Source organism: Neophocaena asiaeorientalis, unplaced genomic scaffold, assembly GCF_003031525.2.
Source record: "Neophocaena asiaeorientalis asiaeorientalis breed wild unplaced genomic scaffold, Neophocaena_asiaeorientalis_V1.1 scaffold77, whole genome shotgun sequence".
NCBI lineage: Eukaryota > Metazoa > Chordata > Mammalia > Artiodactyla > Phocoenidae > Neophocaena > Neophocaena asiaeorientalis.
The window spans coordinates 3,866,981-3,883,960 of NW_020174645.1; the positions used below are offsets into that span (position 1 = coordinate 3,866,981).

The 16,980-nt window shown below is 53.9% G+C and overlaps 1 protein-coding gene across 3 annotated transcripts in view; it reads right to left on the reverse strand.

The window, feature by feature from the left end:
* Nucleotides 1-7,304: 7,304 nt before the first annotated feature.
* The window catches only part of AACS (acetoacetyl-CoA synthetase), a 49,975-nt gene continuing 40,299 nt past the window's right edge, over nucleotides 7,305-16,980 (reverse strand). The window contains exons 14-18 of one of the 3 annotated variants that reach the window (XM_024758554.1): nucleotides 16,480-16,605; nucleotides 11,922-11,991; nucleotides 11,294-11,352; nucleotides 10,286-10,488; nucleotides 7,349-7,629 (exon numbers count right to left, since the gene is read on the reverse strand). In XM_024758554.1, the coding sequence (XP_024614322.1) occupies nucleotides 7,492-7,629; nucleotides 10,286-10,488; nucleotides 11,294-11,352; nucleotides 11,922-11,991; nucleotides 16,480-16,605 (596 nt within the window). In that variant the 3' untranslated portion in view covers nucleotides 7,349-7,491. Of the gene's footprint in view, nucleotides 7,630-10,285; nucleotides 10,489-11,293; nucleotides 11,353-11,921; nucleotides 11,992-16,479; nucleotides 16,606-16,980 lie in introns of all 3 variants that reach the window. The other 2 variants (XM_024758557.1, XM_024758556.1) reach the window with 2 other exon arrangements.

Consider the following 16,980-nt stretch of genomic DNA (forward strand, 5'->3'; position numbering starts at 1 on the left):
CCCAGTTCAAATGAGCATTTTATTGAAGGCTTACTCTGTGGTTGGGACTGAGGGGTGGAGATACAGAGAAGGAGGAAGAGTCCCATCTTCAAGGGCCTGAGGGAGGCTGAGGAGACAGGTCTCACACACAGAGAGGTGGTAAGTGGGGTGTGATCACACCTGCTGAGGCCCGGGCCACTGAGAGGGTGTATTTGTTTTCTATTGCTTCATAATAGATTATCACAAACTTAAAAGGTTTAAAACAACACACACAGGGCTTCCCGGTGGCGCAATGGTTAAGAATCCTGCTGCCAATTCAGGGGACACGGGTTCGACCCCTTGTCCAGGAAGATCCCACATGCCACGGAGCAACTAAGCCCGTGTGCCACAACTACTGAGCCTGCGCTCTAGAGCCCGCGAGCCACAACTACTGAGCCCGCGAGCCGCAACTACTGAAGCCCATGCGCCTAGAGCCCGTGCTCCGCAACAAGAGAAGCCACCGCCATGAGAAGCCCACACACCACAACAAAGAGCAGCCCCTGCTCACCGCAACTACAGAAAGCCCACGCACAGCAACGAAGACCCAACGCAGCCAAAAATAAATAAATAAAATGAATAAATTTATTAACACACACACACACACACACAATCTTACCATTTTCATTGGCCAGAAGTCCAGGCACTGCTTAGCTGGTTCACAGCTCATGGTCTCACAAGGCTCCATCCAGGTCCAGGAGGTCCAGGGGAAGTCCCTGGTGGTCCAGTGGTTAGGACTCTGAGCTTCCACTGCAGGGGGCACAGGTTCAATCCCTGGTCGGGAAACTAAGATCTCGCATGCTACGTGGCACAGCCCAAAAAAAAAAGGTGGAGGTCCAACTGTGTTCTGTCTGGAGGCCTGATTCGAGAAGGCTCTCCTTCCCAGCTCTCTCAGATTGCTGGCAGAATTCACTTCCTGTGGCTGTAGAATACATGGTAGCTCGCTTTTTTAAAGCCAGAAATTTCTGCTACTTGGAGTCTCTGACTTCAGGGAAGGCCTGGAACTTCTTGCAAAGGACTCGTGTCATTATTTCAGGCCCACCTGGATAGACTTCCTTTTGATTAATGCAAAGTCAGCTGATTGTGGACCTTAACTGCATCTGCAAAATCTCTTCACCTTTGCCATATCCTATTGGTTAGACTCAGGTCACAGGTCCCACTCACATCAAGAGGAGTGGGTAACACACAAGTGTGGGTGCTAAGGGTGGGAATTATGGGGCCATTGTAGGGTGTGTCCACTACAGACGGGACATGTCAGCCCAGACTGGCACAGCGGGACAGGCTTCCCAGGGAGAGGGGATGTGAGTCCGTTTCAGGCGTGGTGGTCTGAGGGGTGAAGAACTTCAGGCAGGTGAAGGGTTTGACCTGAGTGATTCCGGTGCCTTTGTTTATAGTGATTTCTATCTCTGGCCTCACTGCAGCCTCTCCCAGCCATAGCAGGTGGTTGTTTCTTATCATCCCACGTCTTGAGTGAGGAAACTGAGGCACAGAGAGGGAAAGTGATTGGTCTAAAGTCAAGAGATGGGAGGGGTGGGGAGAGAAGGGGGAACAGGGGAAAGGGGGAGGGGAGGAGGAGAGAGGAGGAAGGAGAGGGGAGGGGAGGGGAGGGGAGCAGGGGCCCCAGGTGTGGGCAGGAGGAAGAGTGGCACTGCGTCAGCCCCCCAGGCGGGCTGAGCCCACCTGCCCACACCGCAGCCCCTGGCCCAGCACCTGGGCTGCAGAGGCCTCAGAGGGGGGCAGCTAAATGTTAACCCAGAGTCTCACAGACTTTTAAAGGCAAACATAAGATTTCAGAGCTTTACTTTGCAGAGTTTAGGTTATGGAAAAAACAGAGCACATTTCTCCCCAGCCCACCCCTATTTTCTTAATCTGGAAATCCATTCTAAGTCACCAGGACCCAGCTTGTTTTCCAAGCAACCTGAGATTCTGTCGAGCTGGGGAGGGGCACAGGAGCAGGGAGAGAGACACAGGTGAGAAGGAGTCTCTCCTAGAGAAAGAAGGAACCCGGGAGGAAAGAAGAGAAGGGCTGACACCTAAGAAAAGATGAAAAGAAACAGAGGGGCTGGTTGCTGCCTCTGCTTTTTTTTTTTTTTTTTTGGCCGTGCCCACCCGGCTTGGGAGAGCTTCGTTCCCCGACCAGGGATCCAACCCGCTCCCCGAAGTGCTGAGTCTTCCTCGGAGTCTTAACCACTGGACCACCAGAGAAGTCCCTGCCCCTGCTTCTTAGAGCAAAGCCACAAGCTCCTCCAATACCCTCCTCCCTCACCCTCAGTCCCGCTTACTGGAAGGAGCCGGCTGCACGCCTGCCGGGGAGTCATGTGACCCAGGCTTAGCCAGTCAGCATAGTCTCTCCCCCTGGCCACAGTGATTGGCTCAGGTTTGGGCACGTGATCCAAACAGTCCAATGAGCTTCAACATGGCAACTCACGTTGGAACTGCTAGGGGAAAAAAATGTTTCTCCCCTCTCAGCCCTGTGAGGACGTAGCCTGGAGCTGTAAGTATTCACCTTGCTCTCCTGAGAGGAGAAGCCATCTGAGAATGTGATCAACACAGAGGAGGGCAGAGCTGATATGGGGGCAGAGCACACTGATGACATCACGGAGCCCCTGGATCCTGCCACACTTGAAGCTAGTCGTAGCACTTGAGTTTTCAGAATTGTGGGCCAATAATACCCTTTTTTCGCCTGAGCCAGTTTGGATCGGGGTTTCCGTTACACGTAGCCAGGAAAATCCTGAGTCATGATTGAAAAATGCAAACGGACACCAAAAGGAGTGAGACCAAGCTCAGCAGGTAAATGGTGAGCAGGACTGATGAGACCGGCAAGCTCGAAGGCCAGAAAATGAAAACTGGGTCCAAGCTGTCCCTTTTCCTCTCCCCAAAACCTAGCCTGACTCATGATTTACAGTTCGAGCCAGGGAAAGAAAGAGTAGGAGGAAGCACAGGGAGGTCCCAAGATGAAAAAGTTTGGAAATTGTTCCAGAGCATAATGAATTGACTTAACAACGGTTTCTCCCCTGGAAGTCATCTAATGAAATTATAAGACCATCCACTTGCTGCTGGGACGACCAAGGGCACGCTCCCAGATGATCAGCCGTGACAAGGAGCCGGCACTTAGCTCACAGTGCATTTTAAACATCATCTAAGCGGGCCTTTTCTTTTCCATTTATGACAGCCTTCAAGGCTTGGGGACATGATGGCAGCAGGCTTTTAGAATGAGTTTGTGTTGATGTAAACGGCAACTCGGCTCATCAACGCCAGCTTGGGCTTCCCGGCGGAATCCGACAGGCTCCCCATCACCTTGGCTGTGTGTTCAACACCTATTTGCTTGATGAACCGGAACCGTTCTTGTGTTTTGTGCACGATGGTGCTCGGGGTGACAGGGTGGCGCTGGGGGAGGGCGGGGGCGGCAGGGAGGGTCTGGATCGGGCGCCGGGTGGATGGAAGAATTTTCCAGAAGTCAGCTTGCCCGTTTTCTCCTTCCCTACTCTCCTCTGTCACCCGTGGGGGGCGACCAGGGGCACAGAACTTCGCAGCCCCGGCCAGGCCGCGCTGCAGGTCCTAAGGCTCCCTGGAGCTCCTGCTGGGACACGGGTGGTGTGGGAACGGGAAGCACAGGAGTAGGGAGGAAGGCTCAGTGCAGCTGGCCGGCAGGTGCCGGGGTTTTGAAGAGCGATGCTGGGGCCAAGGCACTCCACGGGAGAGCTGGCTCCGCGGGCGATGGAGTGGGCTGTTGTTCCAGCCCATCTGTCTCTCGTTAATGAAGTTGTCCAGCGCGGCTTATTAATAAGGACGCGTGAGCTCAGCCGGCCCGGGACGTCTTGCCAGAACTAAAGGGCAGGGCGAGTAAGCCCTAACGACTCCTCAGGCACAGCCAATATGAAGTGGCTTCCAAGCACCCGGCCGGAGGAGAGGGCCGGGGGTCCCGGGTCTGACCTTAGCCCTGGGAGGGAGGCTGGCAGGCCGGTCACACGGGGAGGATGAGCCCCGCCCGGGGACAGTCAGCAACCAGGGGTCCCGACTGTTCACTCTCCCGGCTCGGGGCTCACGCCTTCCTGACCACCACTCTTCCCTCTTCCTGCCCTACAGCACCTGGCGGAGTTTGCAAAGCCAGGTAGGCAGAATAATCCCACTCCCACCCCCAGAAGGATGCCCACATCCCAATCCCTGGAACCTGTGAAAACGTTAGGTTATGTGGCCAGGGGCATTTAAGGCTGCAGACAGAATTAAGCTTGCTAATCAGTAGGTGTTAAAATAGGGGATTATCCTGGACTCTTCGAGTGAGGGTAATCACAGAGGTCCTTGTACGCGGAAGAGGGAGGCAGGGGTGTTAGATTGCTGCGGCCTTTGAGGATGAGGGATGAGCCACCAGCCGAGGAGGGAGGTGCCTCCAGAAGCTGGACGGCAAGGAACGGGCGCCCCCTAGAGCCCGCAGAAGGAACACCACCTGCCGGCGCTCTGATTTTAGCCCAGCGAAACCTGCGTCACACTTCCGACCCCCCCAGAACTATAATAAATTCATGCTGGTTGAAGTTTGTGGTAATTTGTTACAGCAGCAGCAGGAAACTAATACAGGCATACTTGGGAGACATGGCCGGTTCTGTCCCGACCACCGCAATAGAGCGAGTCACACGAAGTTTTTGGTTTCCCAGCGCGCATAAAGGTTGTTTATACTATACTGTAGTCTATTAACTATGCGATGGCATTATATCTAAAACAAAAATGTACGTACCTTAACTAAAAAATACTTTATGGCTAAAAACTTCTGTCTGAGCCTTCAGTGAGTTGTCATCTTCTTGCAGGTGGAGGGTTTGAAATATCGCGAGAATTGCCAAAATGTGACGCAAGGACACGAAGTGAGCAGACAGCACCAACAGATTTGCACAGGGTTGTCACAAACCTTCAACTGGTAAAAAAAAAAAAAACCCAAAACACAATATCTGCGAAGCACAATAAAGCGAAGTGCGATAAAATGAGGTATGCCTGTACGCAAAGGTAACAGGCCCGGTTTAAAAACACTCAGCTGTCCAGCCTCCCCCGCAGGGAGAGGTGGCCTGTGGCCAGTTCTGGCCTCTGAGGCATGAGCAGATGTGCACTGGGTGGGCTTTCCAGAAAAGCCATTGTTTTGCTGATACAAACGGGGCATGCTGAGGAGGGACAGGCTCTTTGCTTCTCGCCCAGCCCTGGTCACGTCCTCCTTCCTGCCTGGGACGTGGGCGGGGTGAGCAGCCCCACGCAAGCACGGCGGAGCCCAGGGCACAGGAGGAGCCGGGCACCTATCACCCCTACACTCGCCCTACAGCGGCCCCTAACCTGCCATGACGCGAGAAAAATGAGCCCTGCCAGGGGGCAGCCCGGATGCTGCGACACAGAGCCGCACGACCCAAGTGGCACCCGGCTCCTGCAATGATGAGAAAGTGCTGTCCAGAACCCCGGCGGCCCTGAGCCCTGGGGGAGCCCAGGGTGAGGAAAGTCCTCGTCCTCTGGGGGGTGGCTTCACACTGAGAAGGGTTCGGGGGCCATTCGGTCACCAGGCACAGCCGCTAACTCGCAGGGACCCAGGACATGCCCCCGCCACCTGGGCCAAACATCTCCCAGCGGGTTGCGGCTCCTGGCTGCCCCATCTGCACCAGCTTTAGGCCCTCAGATCCAGCCCCGGCTTCAGAGAAAACACGCAGCACACCGCTCGCACAGGTGTGTGCACGTATACGTATATGCTTACTGTATTAAATGCCTCATAGCACCTGCCCCGTTTTTTTATGAAGTTTGAAATAGTTTATTAAACATTGTGTGTCTGCCTCTAAGTTGGCAGAGACCTATCCAATCTCTTACAATACCCAGTTCATACTTGACATTCACACTTGACAAGAAACAATCCATCGTTTAGCCATGACAGACATTGCTGGCCAATCCTGATGCATTTCTTTTCAGCTGAGATTTGGCTTCAGAGTCCTTCTGAATGGGACACTCTGCCTGTCACCAGTTTACCAGAGCTGCCACCTGAGGGGAAACCTCTTTACTATCCCGGGATAGAATCACTTTTCCGGACTTTACTCTGCATTTAAAATGTGGTCATAAATTAACTCCAGTAAACTCAGGGCTGCCCCTTTTCTATAATCCACAAGAAAAAGGGTTCAAGAAAGCTTTTCACCGTACTCGGTTTCAAATAATACAGAAATGAACATTACGATGACAGGAGTGTGTTAAGAGGCTGCACTGAACAGTACATTCAAAAGTACATACAGCTGCTGGCGACAAGCTTTTGATGTGCAGGTCCCGACCCCCTGTGCAGTGAGGCCACGTCCCCTGAGGCCCCGCGGCTCTGCCTCAGCAGGACCCGTGACCTGGGGGCTCGTCCGCATCCCTGAGTGACACTCCCCACGGCGTGGACATCACCCACACCTTCAAACACCCACACACCACACAATTAACATTAAAAAATTTTCAAACCACTCAAAGCCCGTGAAATTAAGAGATCCTATTAAAACGTGAAACTCACTCATTCTCCAAAGGGAACTGGAACTCTATCTGCTGGGGAGCACCGGTGGCTGGGTGTGACACACGGTCCCCCCAGGAGCTGCCCAGATTCTGTCTGTGACACACAAAGCGCGGGAGAGCGGTCGACCCGGGGTCCTGAGAATCTGCCGTGAGATGCTGTAAAGTCACCCTGGGACGGGCGCCGTGACAGGTAACGTGCCACAGCAGACAGATGGGCCCTGAAGGGTGGAGGCCAGAGCCGGGAGACCAAAACAAAGGGAAGAAAGAGATCTGGGCCTTAAGAGAGGGAAATGGAACCACAGTACAAAGCTGCAGGCCGGTCACTGCCCTGGGGTGAGCCGTCACCAGGATGCTTGCGGGCCCTGGATGGAGACCAGGCGTCGGCCATGCCGGTGCACGCACAGGAGACCCCAGCTCCTCCCTGCGAGTGTGCAAAGACATACAATCTCCAGACTGCCACACATACAACCCAAACCCTCCCTTTCGGCTCCTGAAGGTCAGGATCCCCCTGTGGCGGGTGGAAGACTCAGGGATCCACCAGATGAAACCGCAGAGCGGAGAATCGTTCTTCCCCAGGCCTACGGACTTGGCGCAAACTGCTTTTCAAAGAGCCATAGGTTTCTAAGTCATTTCTTTTTTTTTTTTTTTTATAATTTATTTATTTATTTTTGGCTGCGTTAGGTCTTCGTTGCTGTCCCCAGGCTTTCTCTAGTTGTGGCGAGCGGGCTTCTCATTGCGGTGGCTTCTCTCCTCGCAGAGCACAGGCTCCAGAGCACAGGCTTCAGTAGTTGTGGCGCACGGGCTTCACTGCTCCGCGGCATGTGGGATCCTCCCGGACCAGGCTCGAACCCGTGTCCCGTGCATTGGCAGGCGAACTCCTAACCACTGCGCCACCAGGGAAGTCCCTCTAAGTAACTTCTTGAACGCACAGAAGTGACAGTACAGACTTGTGTGGCTCAGGGACGTGCCAGCTGGCCTGGCTCAAAAGTCCTGCAGCTCGGGGACGTCCCGGTACAAATCCAGGGTCTCGGGGTTCGAGAAGGCTTTGTGGTGCTCCACGGTTTTCCCAGCGATGATCTGCTTCACGGCCATTTCCACTTTCTTGCCGTTGAGGGTGTACTGCCGGGGGAGGGGAAGAAGCAGACAGGAAGAGCGTTTAGACCCGAAGGGGAAAGAAGTCCCTCAGCTCTGACATCTGGGCACGTCCAAGCCGAGACGACCATCGTGACCTGGAGCGACCAGAGCGAGCGATTCTCGGTGGGTGACCGTGAGCGAGTTCCTTAACCTGGGTTTGTCCCCTGGAACATCAACTGGGGACCAGAGCATCACCCCGAGGCTGTGGGCAAGCTGATAAGTTAAGGCGCACACAGCTCTCGGACGTGCTTTGCTGTTACACTGCCTCTTTCTTACTTACATTTACTTTCTTACACTGTTTATTATATTAGAAAGACTAGCTTATTTCAGGAGTGGGCTGGCTTCCTGTGACTCTCCCTGACCACCGGAAAGTGAGCTACGTCCAAGAGCCTCGCCAAACTTCTGGCAAATCTTCCCCCAAAACCGTCATCTGAGTGAGATGGGGCACTGCTTTTCCCATAGTCGGACTCTGTCCAAATGCTCAAAGGCCCCTCTAAAATTCATAGCACGCGTTTCATCTTTAACCCCAATGGTCATTTGGCGGCTGTGCTGGCGTGTTTAGGGACCAGGAAAGTTCTGGAACAAACAGAGAGCCCTTTAATACAGCCGCCAGTGCCCTGATCTCTCCTCACACTGGCTTTTTTTTTTTTTTTAATCCTGAGATGTAATTAAAATTCATTCATTGAAAACCTCGGTCTACATGTGAACTAATTAAGGATCTGAGCACCGGCTTCTGAGGGACCACCTGTCACTGGGGTGTCGTCAGCCCCTCTCGCCCTGAAATGCAAACGTCTCGCGTGCTTTCTGTGCTTTAAAGCCCCAAGAACAGGCTGCATCAGCTGACAAAACAAACAAGGCATCGTTTGAGAAGAAATCCTTCCCCTGGGCTTCCCTGGTGGCACAGTGGTTGAGAGTCCACCTGCCGATGCAGGGTTCGTGCCCCGGTCCGGGAAGATCCCACATGCCGCGGAGCAGCTGGGTCTGCGCGCCCGGAGCCTGTGCTCCGCAATGGGAGAGGCCACAGCAGTGAGAGGCCCTCGTACCGCAAAAAAAAAAAAAAAAAAGAAATCCTTCTCCTGCTTCTTGGTGAGAAGGGCTGGGGTGGGGCAGAAGGTCCCTGGACTCCTGCTTGGCCCCCTCCCTACCCCCCTACCCAGGAGATAAGGCACAGCCTCCCGTCAGGATGGGCCAGCACGTCAGCTGTGACCAGTGACAAAGACCTGTTGAGATCAGGGCAGTCGTGGCCGCCGGCCCTCCAGCCTGGCAGGGCCTCAGATGCCCGTTCGTGCTCCCCTTGGTGTGACCAGACCCCCGGCCGTGACCTTGGCCATGTCCAGCCCCGAGTCCCTGTGGCTGGGCCAGACCCCCCACCCCCCAGCCTGGTGGCACAGGGCGAATCCTCTCCGAAGTGCTCCATTAGTTCAGACCACAGGTATCTGAGAACACGAGGGCGCTTGAAAAAGCCCCGGGAACCCTCTAAACGACTTCACAGGCCAAGCCGATGGAGGAGGAGAGAGCTGAACTGAGTGCCCGGAAGTCAGGGGACGAGAGCCAGGCTGAGGACGGAAAGAAAGACAGGCCGGGGTGTTCCTCACCTTCCAGCAAATCGCTCCACTTTTCTTGTGAGCAGATACAGTTTGGGAATCACCATTTCGGCAGCAAAGGACACAGATTCATTCTCAACAAAATAAAGCGAAGGGGACTCTCACATTCTAGTTCCCCAAACTGTTCCAGATCCAGACAGAACTGATCCACTGAAGGGAAGCCTAAGACCCTCACCAGGGAAAAGACAGTGAGTGTCACTGACTCAAGAAGCCCCTTCTCTCCCTGAGAGCCACTGTCTGCACAGCGTCACCCGGAGTCACCCGCCGAGTGAGACAAGAGAACTCCCAGGCCGCGGGGGCCCTTCCTACGCATAACCAAAGTGGAAAGGAAATATGTGGACGGTATAAAAAGCCCTGGTTCTAACTGCACCTCACATGCCCGCCCCTGCTCGGGGAGCGACATCCAGACTCTCCTTCCCCCAGTGGCCCGGTTAACCCGTTCCCGTCCCCGCCTCTGTGAACAGCTACTCTGCGGGCTTGGCTCGGCCGTGCCCTTACGCTGCTGTGTGCGCACACACGTGTACACAGAGGCCTTCTCGGCTGACAGAGGCCTTCGTTTTGTAAGCGACCACAAGTTAAAGCCGTGATCCGATCTGAGTGCATCTCCTCCCGCACTGAGAACCTAAACAAAGTATTGGGTGGGGGGGACAGCTTTCTGGAGCTGCGCCTCTAAACAGATTCAAATCTTCTTTCTGCAGGTAGAACTTAAAATTAAAAGGCAAGAGGAACGGCACCCCAGCGACTCTTTAAAAAGTTAAAATTAATTTTTGCATTAATAATTGGAGCACACGCTAAAACCACACAGGGGAAAAGCCAGTTGGACGTGCCGGGCGGGGCCTGCTTACCCTCTGAAGACTGGTATTTAGCAGAAGTTGCTTTACATGCAATTTAGGAAGAGTAAAAAAAAAAAAAAGAGAGAGAGAGAGAGGGAGATGGCCGGATGGGGTTGCCAGGCAACGGGGACCAACTATATTTAAAGCCTGAGCAAGCGTCTAGATGAGAGCTCCGGAAGCATGCGGGCTCGTGGGGGGCCGTACCGGGATGCCCTGGGTCTCCAGGACGAGGCTGGGCACGTGCCGGGCGGACAGGCCCAGGCGGATGGCGCTGCAGATCCTCTTCACCAGGTCGGGCCGGAAGGTGTGGCCGGAAGCCATCTTCAGGAAGAGGATCACCCTCTCCTGCCCGTCCTTGTTGTACTGGGGGACACACAGGCTGTCCAGGACCTCCTTGAAGGCCTCCACTGCGGAGACAGGGCCAGGGCCTCGCTCTCACACCATCCCACCTTGATGGGGACTGCAGTGACTCCCCTGCCCCCCGCCCCCGGCAGGAGCCCCGGGGAACAGGCAGAAGGACACCTATCACCAGCAGAGTCAGAGAGCCGTAGCTTGCGCTGGAAGGGCTGACGTCTTACAAGGAGCCGGGCACCTGCCTTACTTACTCAATTACAAATTTAAAAATAAGGAAAGGAATCAAGTGCCGCGAGGGTACTCCACTGGTGGGAGGAAGAAAGGCTGGAATCACATGGATCGAGATTCCACCCTGATTACACAACCCTGACATGACTTTGGGACTCTGTCATCCGCATGAGGCCACCTCCCCGGGAGGCTGATTTCGTGGCCCCGGTGGGACATTTTGAAGGCTCACAGGTGACTCTACTGTGCACCCATAAGGCCCACTGTCTTTATTTGGCGTCCTGGATGGTGCTGTGTGACTGCCAGCAATCACACAACCTCTCTGTGTGTCTTTCTCCACCCATAAAGAGTAGACACAGTTGACCGACCTGATGGAGCCCACCGTGAGGATGAGATGTAACGGAATGGGGATGGGCCACGGGACCTTAGGAATCCTGTCCTGAGGTTTCCTGAGCTACAAGCAGTGTGGACGAGGCATGTTCTAGAAAGAAGGACACCCTCACACATGTCTATTCTCACGCCCGGAGGCAAAGGGGCAAGAGTTATGCCGAAAGGTGGCATCTTTGGAAAGCAGGTCCTTGCGCCGCTCCTGGATGACTTGGGAATAATGCCGGGACAGAGGAGAATGCTCACCGATGTTATAGATTTCCGAGCTGCCGAATCGCACTCCGTTGGGGTTGAGTGTGCTGTCGCTGGAGAGAGAGACGAGGTCGTGGACACGTGGCGGCTCCAGAGTGAGGCCCGTCGCAGGGGCCCCAGGGACAGTCACCCCGTTTCCACGACCACGTGCCGTCAGTACCGGCGCCTCCTCAGCTCCTAATCCCAACCACCCCCTTTCTCCCTCTAAACTCAAAGCTAGCTATCAAGGGGGTCCCCTCTGTGTGGGGACATCAGCCACCTCCCTGCCCCTCCCCCCCGCACAGGTGCTCCCTCCCGGGTGCGGGCACCCCTCCCCCCTTCACTCCAGGAAGGGCCGTAGCGACGGCAGACAAGACGTGGGGCGCACGTCGGCTGCAGGCCTCCCACCCCAAAGCCCCCCGACCCACCACTGCAGGGCACAGAAATGTGCGTCAGGCCCAGACCCACCCCTGGGAAGCTGACACAGGAAGAACCCAGGAAAGGCCCCAAATGGGGCAGCCAACCCACCTCGCAGGCCAAGCAGATGGAAGGGTCCAGGACACGGGAAGCGCCCCCCTCTCCCTGCCCGGCTGCCTCGGGAAGCGGGGCCCCAGAGAAGAGAAGCCAAGTCCGCGGCCCTCACCTTCGGCCCAGCATGACGACGCCCCTGGTCTTGGGGTTGAGTCTGCAGTAGTCGCCGTGCACCCAGACACCTGCCGGGGGGGGCAGAGGGACTCGGTCACCCCAAGGGGACAGAATTCTGACCGGCTGCCTGGACAGACACCCTCGGAAGGCATGACACCAACGTAACTCTCGTCAACAGACACACCCGAGGCCCAGAAGCAGGTGTGATGTGGGTCTGGGGGCGGAAGTGAACCAGACAGCTCCCACCCCCAAGGGCACACCTAGTGGGGTCTGCCCTACACCCAGGTCTGAGATGCGGCAGCACGCAAGAAACACCCCTCCCGCAGGTACCAACGAGGGTTGCGGGCATTCACGGGGCCTGAGAGCAACCCCAGCAGTGAGGATGTGAAGCGGGGGACTGGGGAGATCAATGGAGCTTTCGGGGGGGCCTCTGAATGGAGGGTGGGAAAGTACAAGCCCCGCCTTGGGAAGAGAGGGTGGTCTGGGGTGGCTGAGGGAGCAGGTCCAGAGGGGTTGGGGCCCACCTTGTAACAGAATAAACAGAAGGAGCATGACCAGGCGGGAGGCTACTGCAACAGTCCCAGTCCTAAGCCTGAACTAAGGCACCAGCCACGGAGACAGAGGCTTAACGAGCAGGTAAAACCCGGGGCACGTGGAGGGCGGAGACAGAGGGAAGAAACAGGTGACACTGACACCGCGCGCCCTGAGCCACCCCGACGTGGCCCGCAGTGTGCAGCTGGGCCCTTGGGCTGGTGTCGTTCATGGGGAGGCCCCCGTCCTGGATGCAGCAAAGCAACAGATCCAAGGGATCAGGCCCCAGCTTTGGACACATCCTCCACCCGACACGGAGCAGCAGAGAGAAGCCACGCCGCACAGGGGAACTGCCTGGAGGCCTCCTCCCTTGGCGGGTCCCACAAATAGAGGAGACGCCCGGAGGGAGGAGGCAGTCAAAAGCACAGCTCTGCCGGAACTCATTTGCCTGGCCTCCCGGAACAAGCCCCAGAGCCCCCGCGATCCAGCCAGGGGAAAATGGCAGACCAAGCCAGCACAGGGTCCTCACGGACGCCATCTCTTCCTTCCGAATTCTTGACACACGTCCCAACTGTGAGTGCTAATAACCCAGTTGGCGCGTGACTCTGAGCTGCTACCCCTCCAATGACAACATACTCCGTTGAGGCCCTCATCCCAACAAGTGGCTACAAGCCACGACCAAGGCTTCTCCGGAGATGAGCCCAGGTCCCCGGCCCGCAGGGAGCATGCAGTGCGTGGGAGGCCATGGAAGAGAAGGAAAGGCCTCACGAGCTCATTTATTCTGAGCAAAGAGGACGGGAGGCCTCGAGGGCCTTCTTCCCTCCTCCCCAAGCTAAAAAATAAAACCTTTTCTTTTTTTTCCCCGCTAGGTATTTTATTCTTTTTGATGCAGCTTTAAAGGAATCGTTTTCTTGCTTTCTCTTTCCGATAGCTCATTATTAGTGTACAGGAGAACAACACATTTCTGTATCCTAACCTCATGCCCTACAACTTTACTAAATGCATTTATTAGTTCTAATAGCTTTTTGCTGGAGACTTTAGGGTTTTCTATATATAGCATCACGTCATCTGCAAACAGTGACAGTTTTACTTCTTCCCTTCCAATATGGACGCATTTTCTTTCTTTTTCTTGTCTGATTGCTGTGGCTGAAACCTCTCCTTTCTAATTGGATATTTAAAGGGTTCCCCTACACAAACGGGTGGAAGTCATTCCTAGGCTTGCAAATGACATGCCAAAGTTTGGCAGAAGCACATCTGTATGGCTACACAGAAAACCAGGCTTATACATGGTGGTCCCAGGAGACAGCAAGCTGCAGACAAAGCAGCAGGGCCTGTCCCACCCACCTCCCAGGAATCCTTTTTCATTTTGGAACTTGGGTGCCAAGATCCACACACAGTCTGGCTTATATGGAGTCAGACCTCCCATGAGTCTGATCCTTACTGAAGCCCTGGAAATGCAAAGAAAAAGGAAGATGCAAATCTCCCGGAAGAAGTTTTCATTTGTGAAAATGAAATGACATGCTTCAACCTCTTGCAAAACCGAAGCTGAGGGGATGAATCCACAAGTGGCTGGAGGCTCTGGTGCCCGGTTGCCACGTCAGAGAAATTAAGGGTTTCCTTCTAGGTTTCCATGCCCCTGGGCCTGCAGTTCAAACTCTCTTGTTTTCATGGTGATTTTGCTTCACTCTGAGTTTCCTCGTGCTCTCCCATTTCGGTGATGGGACCCGTGAACAAATACACCAGAATGAATGGGCAAACCCAGCCTTTCTCCTGCTTTTAATTCCTGGAGGTCTACTGCCCGAAATCTTTTTAGAGTGAGCATGTATACCCGTACATTAAAAAAAAAAAAAAAGGTGGCCCAGCTTTCCATGTACATAAATGTAAATATAAATAAACAACACATTGCACATACACGTTTCTCTTATTAAAGGACCTGTGACCACTGGACCTGTTTAGCTAACGAGGGCCAATGGAAGCTCTGCCTGTTCCATCTCATCAAGCTCAAAATCTTGATGGCTCATGGGCAGGCCTGGTCTCCTATTTGGAATTTACCATCTTCAGTCACCTGTACCCATCATACTTCTACTTTTGCCTTGGCTACCAGGAAACTCAGAGCTGAAATCATTGCTTTGAAGAATCAGAATGATCTAAATCTTTCTGAAGTCTGCTTTTAATCTCCTTTTAAATTTTTATTAGGTTTTTAAAGATAATTAAAAGTCACAAAGAAAATCTAAATGGCTTGTATTATTCACACACATACATTTCCTTTTAAAAACTCACACAGAAGGCATACAATGCCCTCGGTTCTGCACTATTTGTCACTTAATAAATCCTTGGATACTTCTCCATATCGGCACCTTGTCAGTTTACATTTTCACCTGGCCTAATTTTTCAGGGCAGTGATGTCGGATGCCTGTTGCAGAAAGGAAGACCTTGCTTCTTTGTTGTTGTTTTCTTTTATCATCAAGCCATGTCCTATACAGTCCAAGAATCTCTCAGTGCTGGGCCTGGAGAAGTGGTCTAAGTTCAGCCTGTGTCCACCCTGACCATGACCAACAGCTTCAGATCCCATTATCTTATCTGCCCTTATTTCTCCGTATTTATTCATATGTCACACCTACTTCCAGAAAGTATTTGAGGAAGCTACCTATAAAGCCAACTATATGATGGGATTATTGAAAGGATCAGAAACTCTGCACTGGGGTGAGAGGACTGCTACAACAAAGCAATGATGGCAGCTCTGAGTTTCCTGGCAGCCAAGGCAAAAATGGAAAATATAACAGGTCACCAAGTATTTGTCTCCTCCAAGAAGGAATATCAGAGCTTTGGAAATAAAGACTTTTTCTGAAATTAATCCTGAGAGACATTTATCATGAGAACCCTTGCATATATAACAAAAAAATGACAGAAAAGAGTTTTCAAAGAGCAGTGTTGCAGAAGACGAAGAGGATGTCATTTCTTAGATGGATCTTCAAGCTGAGGTTCTAATCCCTTCCTAGGACAGGAGCCCCGACTCCTCTTCAAGGTCATTTGAGGAACTTCTCTCTCTCTCTAGTCTGCTTTAGTCTGTCTGAACAGCTACACACTGGCAGGACCCAAGGTGGGGCTTAAATGCAGAGGCATCCAACGGAGGCCAGGCCACATGGCGGGGAGGGATGCTCCCACTACCCTCAAATGCGACGTGCTATGCCAGGTACGATGGCTTTTATGTGGGACATTACACAGGAACACGCAAGGCCGAGTAGAGAAACGGGACGGATCCGTGGCACCTTCTACCCGCGATGGTCACCTGCCGCTTTCTGATTCACCACATGTGATTTATGCCAGATAGAATTACCTTTCTAGAGGTTGAAGACAGCAAGTACTTAGGTGTAAATAACTCTGGAGCAGAAGGCTCGCTACATTATGAGTTACATAGCTGCAATCACTCGAGGTTGCTTATGAAATAAGATAAGGAGGCAGGAATCAGAACTTTAAATAAAGAGACTTTCCAGCTCTGGGGCAAGACACCACTCCGAAGGTGAACGGAGGCTGGCAGCCTGAGTGAGTGACGGCCTGGAATTAATCATCCCGCTGCAAAAGCTCTCTTCTCCCATCACCTCCACGAGGACTGGTTGATGGGGTGTGAGACAGAGGAGACCCCAGCCAGACACCTCTCGCACACGCATCTCTCCCCGAACAGGCAGACGAGCCTGGATAAGCAAGCGGGCCTCCCGCCCCTACGCAGCCAAACCAGCGGGTCGTGCCGGCGGCCAGGAGCAGGGCTCCGGGCCAAGGGGCTCCGGGCACAGAGGGTGGTTAAGAGTAATCTACACCCAGATTAGGGTTTCATAAGATGGCTTCAAGCTGACGGTGACCAGATTACTGATCAAAAATTCATCATTGCCCCCCTGGCGGAATGAGCTGCGAGCAGCCTCACCAGGCTTTGGCGGGGTGGCCGGCAGGGGGCAGGCCCGTCCAGAATTAGACACCGAAGGCCCAGCCCGGGCGGGAATCTGGGCAGCTCCACCTGCATCCCGACCCACCTGGGAATTTGGAGAAATACGCCTTCCGGTACTTGCTGCCGTTCTCGTCGTTCCAGAAGTGCGTGGGCTGACTGGGGAGCGGCTTGGTACACACCAGTTCACCGCTCTCCCCCCAGACTGCCTTTCCTGCCGGGGAGGAATGAAAGCTAAACTGAGAACATGCCACAGCCAAACGCCCCGGCTCTCTCTCTCCTTCTCTCCTTTTTTAAGCTCTGAGCTATCACAGAGTATTTCAGACACATCCAAAGCCATGCAGCCGGCCCCGCCCACACGCCCATCAGGCCGGCGTCACCGAAAGCCACGTTACTGCTCCCCACCACGCTCCCCCCACTCTCGCTCAACTTCAATCCTGTACCGTTCCCTTATGTGGATTAATCATTTTACCACATCTACATACACCTGGATAACATGTCATTTTGCGTGTTTCTAAACACCGCACAAACGGTATCGCGCTGCCCCTCGGGTCCTGCATCTCGCTCTGGGTCCTCGCCAGGGTCAGGG